General features: G+C 40.0%; 2 protein-coding genes across 3 annotated transcripts in view; one reads left to right on the plus strand and one right to left on the minus strand.

Annotated features, from left to right (window-relative positions):
- The window catches only part of LOC125686403 (uncharacterized), a 292,860-nt gene that overhangs the window by 35,436 nt on the left and 241,921 nt on the right, over window positions 1-15,503 (plus strand). The gene's annotated exons all lie outside the window — the stretch shown is intronic.
- Window positions 5,072-15,503, minus strand: part of LOC125686401 (zinc finger RNA-binding protein-like) — a 60,734-nt gene continuing 50,302 nt past the window's right edge. For both annotated transcript variants that reach the window (XM_048930336.1, XM_048930335.1), the window contains exons 16-20: window positions 12,837-12,934; window positions 11,934-12,029; window positions 9,966-10,077; window positions 9,764-9,861; window positions 5,072-9,452 (exon numbers count right to left, since the gene is read on the minus strand). In XM_048930336.1, coding sequence (XP_048786293.1) covers window positions 9,273-9,452; window positions 9,764-9,861; window positions 9,966-10,077; window positions 11,934-12,029; window positions 12,837-12,934 — 584 coding nt within the window. In that variant the 3' untranslated portion in view covers window positions 5,072-9,272. The remainder of the gene's footprint in view (window positions 9,453-9,763; window positions 9,862-9,965; window positions 10,078-11,933; window positions 12,030-12,836; window positions 12,935-15,503) is intronic.

The following is a 15,503-nucleotide window of genomic DNA, read 5'->3' on the forward strand; positions in this document are numbered from 1 at the left end:
CACCCCTTATTCTACATCACTACATCATGCTTAACACATGGGATTACAGACTGCACTCCCCTAACATCAAATTCCCTTGTGGTACACACTGAACATACCCGTTTTTCTGCATTACCCACCAGGTGGACCCAGGTCCCTGGGCAAAGACAGTTCCGCGAAGAGGTTTGCCCTTCCCAGAAGCAGGAAAAACCCAAACTGCTTTTCCTAACATGTTCTTTACATGTACTACAGGGACCTTATCTCCCTCTACAATATGTAGGGAGCTGGATTGGGTAGGACCATCTCGACTGATTGATCCTCTGGTGTTAACCAGCCAGGTGGCTTCTGCCAAATGCTTCTCCCAGTGTTTAAATGTTCCGCCACCCATTGCTTTCAACATCGTTTTTAACAACCCGTTGTAGCGTTCGATCTTACCAGAGGCTGGTGCATGATAGGGGATATGATAAATCCACTCGATGCCATGTTCTCTGGCCCAAGTATCCACAAGTGAATTTTTAAAATGAGTCCCATTATCTGACTCAATCCTTTCTGGGGTGCCATGTCGCCACAGGATTTGCCTCTCCAGACCTAATATGGTGTTTCGAGCGGTAGCATGGGGCACTGCATATGTTTCAAGCCACCCGGTTGTTGCCTCCACCATGGTGAGCACATAATGCTTACCATTGCGAGATCGTGGCAAGGTGATATAATCAACCTGCCATGCCTCCCCATATTTGTACTTTTGCCATCGCCCTTCCTCCCAGAGAGGTTTCATCCTCTTGGCTTGTTTAATTGTGGCGCATGTATCACAGTCATGAATGATTTGTACAATGGCATCCATAGTTAAGTCCACCCCTCGGTCTCTGGCCCATTTGTATGTTGCGTCTCTCCCTTGATGACGTGAGGTCTCATGGGCCCACCGAGCTAAAAATAACTCACTCTTGTTCTGCCAGTCCAGGTCTATTTGAGCCACCTCAATTCTGGCAGCTCGGTCTACCTGATGGTTATTTCGCTGATCTTCTGTAGCTCTACTCTTGGGCACATGAGCATCTACATGACGCACCTTTATAACCATAATTTTTGTTCGGGTAGCAATATCTTTCCATAGGTCAGCAGCCCAAATAGGATTGCCCTTTCTTTGCCAATTATTTTGCTCCCACTGCTGTAACCACCCCCATAAGGCATTTGCTACCATCCATGAGTCAGTGTAAAGATAGAGCATTGGCCACCTCTCCCGTTCAGCGACATCTAAGGCCAGTTGGACAGCCTTTACCTCTGCAAATTGGCTCGATTCTCCTTTCCCTTCGGTGGCCTCTGCAACTTGTCACGTGGGGCTCCACACAGCAGATTTCCATCTGTGATGCTTTCCCACAATACAACACGATCCATCTGTGAATAGGGCATATTTCTTTTCATTCTCTGGTAGTTCATTGTATGGTGGGGCTTCTTTAGCATGTGATACTTCTTCTGCTGGTGGTGTTCCAAACTTTTTACCTTCAGGCCAGTCCATGATGACTTCTAGGATTCCTGGACAGCTGAGGTTCCCCATCCGTGCTCGTTGTGTAATCAGTACAATCCACTTACTCCAAGAGGCATCAGTAGCATGATGGGTGGAAGGAACCTTTCCCTTGAACATCCAGTTCAACACTGGCAGTCGAGGTGCCAGAAGGAGCTGTGTTTCGGTACTGACTACTTCGGAAGCAGCCCGAACCCCCTCATATGCAGCTAAGATCTCCTTTTCAGTTGGAGTGTAGCCCTCCTCCGACCCCCTGTAGGCTCGACTCCAGAATCCCAAGGGTCGGCCTTGGGTCTCTCCTGAGGCTCTTTGCCACAAACTCCAAGTGGGGCCTTTCTCTCCAGCAGCAGTGTAGAGGATGTTCTTCACATCCTGTTCCATCCGTACTGGCCCCAGGGCCACAGCACGGGCTATCTCTTGTTTAATCTGCCCAAAAGCCTGCTGCTGCTCAGGACCCCACACAAAATCATTCTTCTTCCGTGTCACCTGATAAAGTGGGCTTACAATGAGGCTGTAGTTTGGAACATGCATTCTCCAAAAACCCACTACGCCCAGAAACGATTGTGTCTCTTTCTTATTAGTGGGGGGAGACATGGCAGTGATTTTGTCGATCACATCTGTCGGGATGTGACGACAGCCATCTTGCCACTTTATGCCTAGGAACTGAATTTGCTGGGCAGGTCCTTTCACTTTGCTTCGCTTAATAGCAAAACCAGCACGGAGAAGGATCTGGATTATTTGCTCTCCTTTCTCAAAAACTTCCTTTGCTGTGTTGCCCCACACAATGATGTCATCAATGTACTCTAAGTGTTCAGGAGCACCTCCCTGTTCCAGTGCAGCTTGGATCAACCCATGACAAATAGTTGGACTATGTTTCCACCCCTGGGGCAAACGGTTCCAGGTATACTGAATGCCCCTCCATGTGAAAGCGAACTGTGGCCTACATTCTTTGGCCAAAGGAATGGAGAAAAAGGCGTTAGCAATGTCAATGGTGGCATACCACTTAGCTGCTTTTGACTCCAGTTCGTATTGGAGTTCTAACATGTCTGGCACGGCAGCACTCAATGAGGGTGTGACTTCATTCAGGCCACGGTAGTCCACCGTCAGCCTCCATTCTCCACTGGCTTTACACACTGGCCATATGGGGCTGTTAAAGGGCGAGTGAGTTTTGTTGATCACTCCCTGATTCTCTAATTGATGAATTAACTTCTGAATGGGGAGCAAGGAATCCCTGTTGGTGCGATACTGCCGTCTGTGCACTGTTTTTGTAGCTATCGGTACCTGTTGCTCTTCCACACGTAGCAACCCCACAACAGACAGATCTTCTGATAGGCCAGGCAGAACAGACAACTGCTTAACACCTTCTGTGTCTACAGCAGCTATTCCAAAGGCCCATCGATACCCTTTGGGATCCTTAAAATATCCCCTTCTGAGGTAATCGATACCAAGAATACATGGAGCCCCTGGGCCAGTCACAATAGGGTGCTTTTGCCAGTCTTTACCAGTGAGGCTGATTTCGGCCTCCAACATAGTCAGTTCTTGGGAACCTCCTGTCACCCCATGAATATAAATTGATTTTGTCCCTAGCAATGCCACCCAGTTGGCGAGCTTCTCTACTATCTAGCCACACACTGTTGGCCCCATTGTCCCAGCATCGAAGTAACCAAGTAGCAATAGGCTCATTTGGGTGGCGTGAGAAGTCTTTTCTGAGACTTCGAATTTCATTCATTTTCAGAGATCGATCCACAAAGGTAACAATATCTTGCTCACCTCTTGCTCTTCCAGGACTTCTTGCCCTTGTAGGTGTTGGTGACCGTGGTCTTACTGAGGGCCCCTCCCCTGGACTCAGAGGTGCTTCTCTTGGACCTCGGAGCCACTTCTCTGGACCTCTTTCCTCCTCTTTCTTCTCTTCTAACTGAGTCGAGATTCGCTTTGTTTTCCGTCCTCTTACAGGGGCAACTGACATCGATTGTGGTGCCTCTTGTGGTTGATCAGGTTGGTCGGTTCCAATGCTCTCATCCTCCAGTTCAGCTTGGAGCTTGTTTCGTTCGATTATGACAGTATCTAGCTCAGATTGGAGGGTGTGTTGTTGAGATTGAAGATTGTTGAGTTTGGATTGCAGGGAGTCTATTTCCATTCGGAGGGCATCTCTCTGAGATCGGAGGTTTTTCCTCTGGAGCAGGAGACTCTCTCGCTCATTTTGAACTGTTTCCCTGAGGCTCTCCCTTTCAATTTCAGAAGCTCTCTCTCTCTCTCCAGGATAGTATTGAATAGGGCCCGATAAGCATTAGCCAGGCCCCAAATCATATGTGCCTCCTCAGAACTGCCCAAGCCGCAACATTCCTGCCTTAAATAGCTGTTTAGACTCTCAGGGTCTTTCAGGTGTTCTGGAGTAAAGTTCCATGAGACTGAAGATTTCCATCTGTCTAAAGTCTTTCCCAGAACTCTCCACACTCCCTGCCACTCAGTACTCTCTGGTTTTGGGGAGGACATCCTCAAAATATAATAAATACTAATACTGAACGAAATGATGAGCAATACATTCAGGGAGATTAGTAATGCGACTAGGTGTTCATTCAAAAACTGCACTACAGGCTGAAAGGTGAGACTGGAAACCTTAAAAAATCCCAGTCCTGTAAAATTGGCAGCTGTCTCCGGAATTGTAAGCCACATTGTACGAACATGCCAGGTCCATATTTCCACTCATGTTTTCATTTGATTGTATATGCCAATTGCTCCATAGTGCAAGGTGGCAAGCTTAATTAATGCCCAGTATGTTTTGAGCATTAGGAAAGAAGAGGCAGCAGCGTGCAGCCCTTTAAGAGTAAGTTTCACTACAGAAAGCTTTTTTTTTTTTTTTTTTTTTTTTTTTTTTTTTTTTACAGAGGCAAGATAGTAAAGCTCAGAGTTTACAAATATTCTACAATACTGGCAGTCCGCCTGGAGTTTTCAAGGTCACGTTTTCAGAGAGTAGCGGTGAAACAGATAAGCTTTACCAACGGAACTGTCCGAGAGCAGAGAGTCTAAACAGCTAGAAAGCAACTGCTGCCCGCATTCTCCACCAAAAATGTCAACGGTTTATGGGCTGGTCCGGCCCAGTTCCGTGACCAGCAGGGCGGAGGAATCTGCGGATCCGCGACTCTGGGAAAGGGGAAGCAGGGGACCCCAAAATACTTGAAAACAACAGCACTGATCTGAGGTGGAACAAATGATTTTACTAAATATAGTATTAGTAAAATACAATGAGAGAGAGAGAGAGAGTCTGTTTGAATTGTATAGACCTCACCACAATGCTGGGGTGAGAAGTGCAGTCCAGTTGAGAGACTGAAGTACAGACGGCGAAGCGCAGGCGGCGAAGCACAGGCGGCGAAGCACAGGCGGCGAAGCACAGGCGGCGAAGCACAGGCGGCGAAGCACAGGCGGCGAAGCACAGATAGCGAAGAGCAGGCAAAGAAGAAGGATCAGGTGACCTTGCTTGGAGTTATATCCCCTTGCTGACCGCAAAGTCTCCTGGGGAAATGTAGTTCTTCTCTGACGGACGAACATTCGGCAGATATCAAACCCCACCCCCAATACATTACATGATGTTATGGTGTGGAATACTGATGACCAAAAATCATAAAACCATGACAACTGGCCAACAAGAAAAAGCTTACCTTTCAGGAACAACTAAATACGGGCTGGGAGAACAAGTAGGAATACATAAATTCTTGTACATGCCAGGTTCTCCAAAACCGTTACTCAGCCAGAAATTTTTAAAACAAATGGATGCAGAGATTAAATTCAATAAAACTGGAGATAAATGTCAAACAATATTAACTGATTTAAAATTTTAAGTCTGTCTTTAACACAAACTGGGAAAAACAAGGTTGTATCCCCAGAAGTTACAGAAATCTTAAATCAGGTATCCTCAGGAGTGTAGGTATCAGGGATACCTGGTAGAGCCAAAAGTGCACCCCCAATAGAAGTTAAAAGCAGGAGCTAGTTCAGTCAGGGTAAAGTTGTAGCCTTTGTGGATATAAGATTGTAGAAGGATAAAAGAAATAATAGATAACTTTTTGGAGTTTGGATTACTAATTGAATGTGAATCCAAATACAATACCGCAATCTTGCTGATGAAAAAATCAGATGGCAAGAGCTATAGTTTGGTACAAGATTTGAGGGCAATTAATAGAATTGTTGAACATATACACCCAGCAGTGGTAAATCCATACACTTTATTAACCAAGTTAAGGAATGAATAGGTGGAGCTTACCTTCTCGATTTGAAGGACACCGTTTTCTGCCTGGTTTTGACAAAGGAAGTCTAAAAGTTATTTGCCTTTGAATAGGAAAACCCCAATACAGGGAGAAAAGACTCAGTTAACCCGGACAGGGTTACCCAGGGTTGTGAGTACAGCCCAATGACTTTTGAGAACTGGTCAACTCGTGAGCCTGAGATTTGGGTTCCTCCATCCCAGGGTAGAACATCACTGCAGTACGTGGATGCTACAACAACAAAAGAGGACTGTGTACAATGGACTGTGAGTTTGCTGAATTTCTTGCTTTAAATGATTATAAAGTTTCTCAACAGAAAGCCCAAATGATCAAAAGAAGACATCTGCCAAACCCCTGAGCCACAAAGACGCCAAGGAAATCCGTACATTTCTAGGAATGACAGGATGGTGCTGACTGTGGATGCACAGCTTTTGACTCTTGGTTTTCTATGTTCGGGGTACTCAGCATGGATTCACCAAGGGGAAATTGTGCTCAACCAACCTCATGACCTTCTATGATGGCATCACCAGCTAGGTAGATGGGGGGAGAGCAGTGGATGTCATCTACCTTGACTTCAGCAAGGCTTCTGATACTGTCTCATGCCACATCCTGGTACTAAAGCTGAGAAAGTGCGGGATAGATGAGTGGATGGTGAGGTGGGTTGAGAACCGGCTGACTGGCAGAGCTCAGAGGGTGGTCATCAGTGGTGCAGAGTCTCATTGGAAACCTGTGACTAGCTGTGCTCCCCAAGGGTCTGTGCTGGGTCTGGTCTTGTTCAGTATCTTCATCAATGACCATGACAAGGGGATAGTGTCCCTCAGCAAGTATGTTGACAATACAAAGCTGGGAGGAGTGGCTGATATGCCAGAAGGCTGTGCTGCCATTCAGCAGGACCTGGACAGGCTAGGCAGTAAGAAATCAGATGAGGCTTAACAAAAGCAAGTGTAGAGTCTTGCACCTGGGAAAGAATAACCACAAGTATCAGTCCAGGTTAGGGGAAGACCTGCTGAAGAGGAGCTCTGTGGAGAATGACCTAGGGGTCCTGGTGACAACCTGATGACAGATTGGCCATGAGCCAGCAGTGTACCCTGGTGGCCAAGGCCAATGGGATCCTGGGGTGCATTAAAAGGAGCATGGCCAGCAGGTCAAAGGAGGTGATCCTCCCTATCTACTCTGCCCTGGTCAGGCCTTACCTGGAGTACTGTATCCACTTTTGGGCTACCCAGTACAAAAAAGACAGGGATCTCCTGGAAAGAGTCCAGCAGAGGGCCACAGAGATGATAAAGGGCTTGGAACATCTCCCCTATGAGGAAAGGCTGAGTGACCTGTCTGTTCAGCCATGAGAAAAGAAAACAGAGAGTTGATCTTGTTAATGTTTATAAATATCTTTAGTGTGGGAGTCAAAGGTACATGGCCAACCTCTTTTAAGCGGTCTGTGGGGACAGGACAAGGGGAAATGGCCATAAACCGAAACATAGTAAGTTCTATAGAAAGTTCATAGGAACTACTTTACAATGAGGGTGACAGAGCACTGGGTCATGCATTTCAGCAACAATGCTGTCATAGCCACTGTGGAACAAGCGAGTCACCTCCACTGTTGCAGATTGTTCGAAGTGCAGCATGTAGGCTCTTGTTCATCGTTGGCAAAAACGCATAGCTAATAGTGGTGACTGTCCTGAAAAACAGCTTTTTCTAGCTGAGGATTTGCTCTATTACACACTCTGCTCCTTGTATTTGTTATAGTTTCCATGGAAATAAAAAGGAGGCATTACTTTTAGAGCGAGCTGTGTAGTTACTGGAATGTTAGTCTATGATAAACTGTGTTTAATAATTTTGTAATGAAGTGTAATAGACATTGAACAGAGTAAGTGAAACTTCAGTTTCCAGTCTTTAATGAATTTTAGTAATTTAAAAAATTTTAGTTTTTATTGGTGTATAACACTAGTGCTGGGACAACAAATCACACCTGTGTACTAGAGCATACATCAACATTATGATGCAACTTTACACCACTGCTATGTTTAGCTTTTTGAAAGAGACATAAGCATACACTACGGTCACATCAAATAGTTTTGTTTTTTTTCCTCCATTTAATAATACTTTTAAAATTAGAATCATTGAAAAAAAACTTATACAAGAATAACTATAAGGAATAAACTCATAGGGACTGCTATGACAAACTTTTTTTTTTAAGGGCTGAGAGGCATTAATATAATATTGACAAAGTTGACTGAAAAGAATGACTTTTTCCAAATGGAAAATGCCCACTTCTGCTTATATGTTGTGAAAAGAAATTCAGTAAGTTATTTTTTGACCTTGCTATGTCACAAAGTCAATCAGACAAAAAACTACACATTTAACCTAAAATGATAGATTTATAAACAAAAATATTATGCAAAACTTTGATCAATTATGCAGCTGCCTTAAAACCGTTGCAAGACCATACTTAATATATTAGCTTTTATACTAATGCACAACGAACAGCAAACTTGATTAGAGTAACACAAATTTGTCTTAATTGCACCATTATATCACACTAAGACAACAAATGCCACAAGGTAAGTAAAAACACATAGTTCTGATTCTCTCAAATGCCAGGATAATTATGTTGAAACTCCTTCACATAAAAAAAAAAAAAAAAACACATACTCCTGCGGTTTCATATTACCAAAAAAAAAAAAAAAAACAAACCCAAAACCTTCTGAAACACATTATTTGGGAGAGGAACAGTTTATACTACCTGTAGCAGAAATGCTAAGTCATAGCCTGAAACAGTGATGGAGCACCTGGTGGGAAGGCAGGGCCCAAAGGAGCTCAGGTGCAAGCAATGGACTAGAATGGGTAGAGTCAGGATCCAACCTCTCCCAGACCTCATTTAAGGTTTGGCAGTGGAGGTAAAGGTATTTCTTTAGAGATCCCTGCTTATTTCAGGTCTTTTGAATGGGTGGGGGTTGTAGATGTGCTTGTTGCACTTGGGCTTATTCTCATTTGTTACAGCCTGGGACTCTGCTATTCCATTGCTATTGCTGTTTTCTATCATGTTATAGCATTACACTGTATAACACAAAGTAACTTATACAACTAGCGTCAAGGGTAAGTGAAAAAAAATCTTCTAAATATATGTATTTTGACATTTTAGCAACAGAAGCACATATGTTGTATTAAATACAGTCAAGGTAAGGTAATGTACTTGTTAACAGAAACAAGAAAGAAAATGGAGAGTACTTATTATAGTTAGTAGCCCTTTTAAAGAAAATGCAGTAAGGGGAAAAAACCTCAAACTATTTTTTTTTTTTTTCTAATAAGAGTTTCCATTTGTAGTTTTTCCATCCATAATTTTTTCTGATAAAGCACATCCATTAGAATGTTCAGAATCTCATAGAACGGCTAGGTTGTTCTCTGAATCTAATTTTCAAGTTGGTTTTGGATGTTTTAAACTGACACTATTATGAATGGAGTAAAAGTAAGGCGACAAATGGACTTTCTATTATCTCCAAACTTAGCCCACATGACAAACTTTTTTAAAAGTTATCGTAATCTTTTTTGTCTTTTTTTCCCTCTGCTTCAAATCCATCAACCCCATCACTGTCCCTTCTCCTTTTACGATTGTTATGGGTGTTGAAGCGTTGATTTATCTGTGGTAACGGATCCATTCCTAAAACTTTGTGAATTTGACGGAACGCAAGGAGTCTCAGTGCAAACTACAAAAAGGGTAGAGAAGATATTTTGGTTAGGAATAAATGTCAGTTTTGAGTATTCTATCAAACAACGAAGAACTGGTGTAAGACGGTATTATTCTTAGCTCTTGCCATTTACCTCCTTCCTTCCCGTAACTGAGTCAACACAGTAATATGTGCGTGTTTCATTTCCTGCTTCTGTATGGATGAAGTTCAGCATAATGTGTTTTAGCTGTTGGACTTAGCACATGTTACTGTGTTGACTTTGTTGCAGGAAGGAAGGTATCAAGAGCTATCGGCACTATCAAATTTACTTTACACATACATTCCTTTACCTGTGCACTTGAAGTAATATCCTCTCGTTGCTGATCTGTCATTACAGCAAGTGCATCAAAAGGATCTTTTTCACAAGGGTCCAGAATGCCAGGACCACCTAGAATGGTTAGAATAATTAGTAGCACATCTTTACCTTATCTTGACCAAGATTTGAGATTTCATATTCAGCATAAGTATACAGACTGATAAATTTCAACTTGCCTTTAAGGATGATTCCTGAAGATATACACTCAAAAACTCTTCTAAGTGCATCCCCAGGACTCTGTGGTCCAGTAGCGCTGCTGATTGCTTTTTCCACAAGCAACTCCATAGCCTGTAACAACAATAATAAAAACCAGTTAGAAGACCAATTAAAACAGGAAGAAAAGCTGCTCCTGTTGTTCAATGCAGAACTTTTGACATAGAAATTTTGAAGAACATTACATATCACAGAACAATTTCAGTTAAAATGGAAAAAAAAAAAAAAAAAACAAAACACCAACAAAACTTGTAGTTTGTAAAGGTAAATAAAAAGAAAGCCGGTGCAAGATTAACGCTGAGTACCAATACTGACATTCCTCTTCTCATCATAGGTTGTTCAAAAGCTTTTTTTTTTTTTTTTATTAAATTTATACAGTAGTAGCCTACATATGCAGGTAGCCAACTTGTCCGAAAATTTGAGAATCCATGAAAAATGATGGGTTATCTGAATCTGGCAGTCATATGAATAAACAGTACACAGTATCTAATAAGGTAAACACAATATGGTGAATAATTTTTTTGCTATGTGAACACACTCAAATCATCAAAAGCATAATGATCTTTTGAAGTTTAATTTAAATGGTTACTAGTTCCTCAGTTTAACAAAACTGAAGTTCATAGTAAATTTTTTTCCTTGGATATAGGCTAATACTAATTCAGATGTTAAACAAGCATTTAAAAAAAAAAAAACAACTCTTCCTGATTAACGAAGTTTCAAAAACACATCAAAAAAAGGTTAATGATAAACTATATTTTAAATACTGTTTTTTTTTTCCTCTGTGATAGTCTCCATTGTTTGCTTTTATTAGACACTCTTCAAAAAAAAAAAAGTTATTTGTAATAGTAAAGAATAGCTTTTCTTAACTTTTTCAGCTTAAACAGATATTTCAATACCACTTCATTTTACACTTTTTCAAATGTTGCATTTTATTTTCACTTTCTAAGAATAAATGGCTACTCTGGTACATGCAAGTAACTATAGACAGCATTGATTACAATTCTTCATTAAAGATGCTCGTTCTTATGTTTTTTAGCTCAATTTAACTGATAAATTTCAATTCCTGAGCATGGCATTAAATGCAATCCTGCTATATCACTCTGGATCAAGCTTTTGAGTTCTATCAACAGTAATTTAGTTATTTTCAAGTATAAAGCAAAAAACAGCAGTAAAGAAATAAAGAAAGAGATCATGTTTTTGGATTTATTCAAGTCTAGCCCAGAATTTAATCTGAAGAGAATTAATTACACTGCCCTGGTGTTTGTGTGCATGAAACGCTAGATTTCAAGTCCGGAAAAATCAGTCTTGAATAATCATTCCTTCGAACTTGTAAGAAATTGACAAATTACTTGAAATTTAGTTTTTATTTTTTAGGTATATGAGGAGGCTGTTTCTAATGTCTGTTTAGACTTCTTAAGATTTTATAACATTAGAAAAAACTTAGGCTTCTTTTGCAAAGTTCCTTCGCTCATTATGGGTTTCTAGCATACAGGTTGGGAAAAGTTCTGTATCCAGAAAAATATATTTTTTCAGTCTATGAATTCCTGCCCGTGACTAACATAAATTCTACATTTTTTAAAATTGCTGTTTTTCATTCTGTCATTTCTTTTCTTAGTAAGACTTTGCCAGTAGGCCAGAACAACTGACTACACAGACTTCAGCACTGAACCATGTAACTTGCAATGCATCCTGTGCCAGCAGCAAAGCATGGAGCACTCTTGGAGAGAACTGAGACACATCTAGGCTCGACGCACAACTCAGAAAATTAAGTTTTTAGAGGGACTCTACATTCCCTCTAAATTAAAAACAAAAAAACAAGAAAACATACTACCTGTTGAAAAATCTACATTTAACTGCAGTAACACTTTCCAGTGCCCTACTTGTAATACCATGTGCTTTTAAAAAGACTCATTCAAAATGATATTACTCACCCAGCTTGGAAAATCAGACCAAGTTGGAACACGCTGACAGAGGTCACGAAGAATACGTATGATAATCACACAGGACTGCAGACCATTAGCTCTAGCCTCAAGAGCAATACAAAATCAAATTAATCAAGCCCAGCACCTACAGCAATGAGGACTTGTTGAAAGACTAAAACACCACCGTGCAATGGAAGCTCACATGCAAGATTGAAACAAATCACTCTACAAGTTTATTCCAAGAGCTACCATTTACAGCAGTATTTTATGCAGGGTTAGTAATTTAAGGCGATAAAAGTCAAAGTGCCCAGGTTATACAAGAATAGCATTTCTTGATCCCCTGTACGCTTTGACCTATGTTCACTTGTAACAATACATACAGTATATTTCAATATTAGAAATAAAAAGGATAAAGTAAAGGTCTCTAACAAGTAGGTATAGAGACTGAAAGGTCAAGGGAATCTGTTTGGTTTCTTTATTGTGCCTTTGCCAGAACACAAAGTCACTAAACCAGACAGCTGCTTTTCACCTTTCATTCCCTACACTTAGTGTACTTAAAGAAATAGGAAAAAAAGTCTTAAATCTAACACAAAGTTTTAAACGCATTCCATTATTTAAAGCGAAGTTACTCTGCAGCCTTATGGAAAATATAACAAATATACAATATCTGATCATCCCAAGTGAGTCAAACTTTCAATCATCAGAAAAAAAAATAATCATGTCAAATATGTAATAACTGCATAAAGCAGTTCCTCCATCCTCAACCTTCTACATTTTAATTTAGTGACCAGAAGAATATGGAGTTAATTAGCATGAATAACTCTGAGCATTTCCACACAATTAAACACTTATACCGCAACTGAACTAATCTCTCATAAGGCTACAAGAAGAAAGTAAAATGATGTTCCGAACCTGGAACCACTTAGCGTGGCGTAGAGCAGCCAGAGCGTCAAGGCATTTTTGCCTGTCCAAGACGTCCGGTGGATCTTCCACCATACCCGAGGTTACATCTAAAATGGATTGAATTGGCAAAATGCAGTGAGGAATGGGTGTTTGACCAGGCAAGACACTTCCTTAAAGTAGCTTCCATGTCACACGTGCCATTTGAAGTTTAAACCCTTGAACAACAAATGTAAGTGTTCCATGAAAGGTATTCAATTAGGATTAGGGCATCAACCCAGCATGAAAATGAAGAGCATAATATACTTAAGCTCTCAGATTATTTTCAAATGCACTGCAGATTATACAATGCCTAGTGCTTCTTTATTTAAGCTACCACTGGAAAAATACACATCCCCTAAAACTAAATACTGAAGGAAGGATGGTTGGACACAGTGCACTAACACAGAGAACACAAGACAGAAGGAACACAAAAATCCACTTTACTCAAGTAGAAACATGCAAAATTAGTTTCTTGTATATTTTAACTGTCACCTGTAATTTGGGACCTCGTCCTCAAAAGTATAACAAATCTCAAAAGCACTAGTTGTTTAGTAACAATATTATTTTTATTAATCTTCAGAATGTGATGATTTTGCTTTAAAAGCTGACTACAGGAATCTGAAACATTCTTCAGTATTACAGAGTTCCGCTACTTCCCTCTCTTACTCAGACAAACTCCTCAACTCATGGTATGTGTGCTCCAATATAACAGGATTCAAAGAAAGATCTGAAAAGGGACTACTTAAGATTCTTCATCAGGAAAAAGAAAAAAACTGTTTAAAAACAAAGCAGAATGTCTGAAAGATAAAAAAAATATAAAAGATCTCTCTATAACCAAGATATTATAATCACAATATAATTGTGTATAATCAATAGATAACAAAATGTTATAATCACAATATAATCAAGAGAGTAAGGCAAAGCAAACAAGGATCACAAAAGAGAATAAGTGGAAGAGCTTACCCTTGGGTTGAGCTCACCAGAAGACACCAAAAGAGGGAAATCTACAGAAGAGATCCTTCCCCTCTGGTAGCCAGCTCTTAAATAGATCCAGGAAGGGTGAAGCCTGGCTCCCCCCCTTCCAGCAGCACAGGTGAATTGCCTTCACCTGTGCTCCTCTGGCTGACTCAAGGCTCACCTCAGGTGATTAATCAGAGGTTCAGGCCGTGACTCAGCAGTTCCCATACAGATCTCAAATTAAATATTCAGAAAATTATTTACTTAAGTTACCAAGCTGATCGCTTTGTTACCTAAATGGAAGAGATCACAAGGCCATTTTGGAAATGGTTTAACCAATTAAATAGGAACCACTGAACAATGTGAAATAGTATCTTCAGATTACGTAAAATTGTAAGTATATAATGTAGCGATCAGCCTCAGAAGTTCTTTCTTTTATTATTTATAAAAGTGGCTAAAGTGACTAGTAACAAAGAATACTGATAGCATAAATGGCAATATACCAGATAAGAAAAAACAAAAAGGTCTCTATGAATGCAATTCATTTCACAGGACTTGGCTATAAGAAACAATATAGTCTATTGCATTTTATATGATATTCTTATTGCTCTGCACAGAATTAAAAAGAGAAGGATTTCAAAATAAGAATCAAGTTGAGAAAAATACATCTTCTTGCACAAGGCATTTACAGAGCAAATGAAGACATTTAAAGTGGTATCATTTAAAACTAACAAGCCCAAACACACAAAACAAAACCTGTACAAGAGAGGTGCCAAGTAAGATAATTGATGAAATGAGTGCAACTTGGATATCAGAGACACTCGGATATTAGGTACACTCAGAAAAAACTCACAGAAGGAAAACAAGTGGCAAAGTAAGACTGAGAAATTTAAAGTAAAAATATGGGTTTGTTGGGCCTATTAGTCTCATCAGTCAATTATTTACATTCTTCTAAAACTAATATGTGAATAGGTGACACTGCAAACTTTTAGCACAATAATTCACTACATAATTTGAAATTCCACTTACTTGACTTCTAGCTCTGAAAAATGACAATTTGGAAAATAATTTTACTAAAAACGATTACATTGAAAGTGCACAGAAGAAAATCTTGTTCAGTGCTGGAATTGTCAATCTAAAGTGTGCTACTAATATTAGAAATCAAATTAATACCTTTGAAAGTTAAAAAGACTGAAAGTCAGAAGTTGCTAAGGTACCTCTATTGCACTGAGAATATATTGATTGTAAAACAAAATAAGTAAACTCTTGTAATATTTAATCTGTGGATTTTTGTACCTGTTTCACATTTTAAGATTAACCCCTTAAAGACTATTTAAATAAATTCAGATTCCTATACTACCACCCTGTTAAGCTAACACACAAAATTGAATTAATTTACAAAACACAATCACAGATTCTCAACCTATGTAACATATTTATTACTAGTTTAAATATAAGGGGTTAATCTTCAGGTAGACATGCCGTGTCCACACTACTTCATCATTAAAACTTCACAGGTATATAAATTTTGTTAAATTTTATTATGTGAAATACTTATTAGCCATTCAACCGTTTCAAAACTAGCGTGAACACTGCTTAATTCTAGGAAAGAGACAAAGACAAATAGAAAAGAAAACAAAACAAAAATCAAACACAAAGTAACAGTAAATGCTAGGACTA

This window comes from Lagopus muta, chromosome W, assembly GCF_023343835.1.
Source record: "Lagopus muta isolate bLagMut1 chromosome W, bLagMut1 primary, whole genome shotgun sequence".
Taxonomy (NCBI): Eukaryota; Metazoa; Chordata; class Aves; order Galliformes; family Phasianidae; genus Lagopus; species Lagopus muta.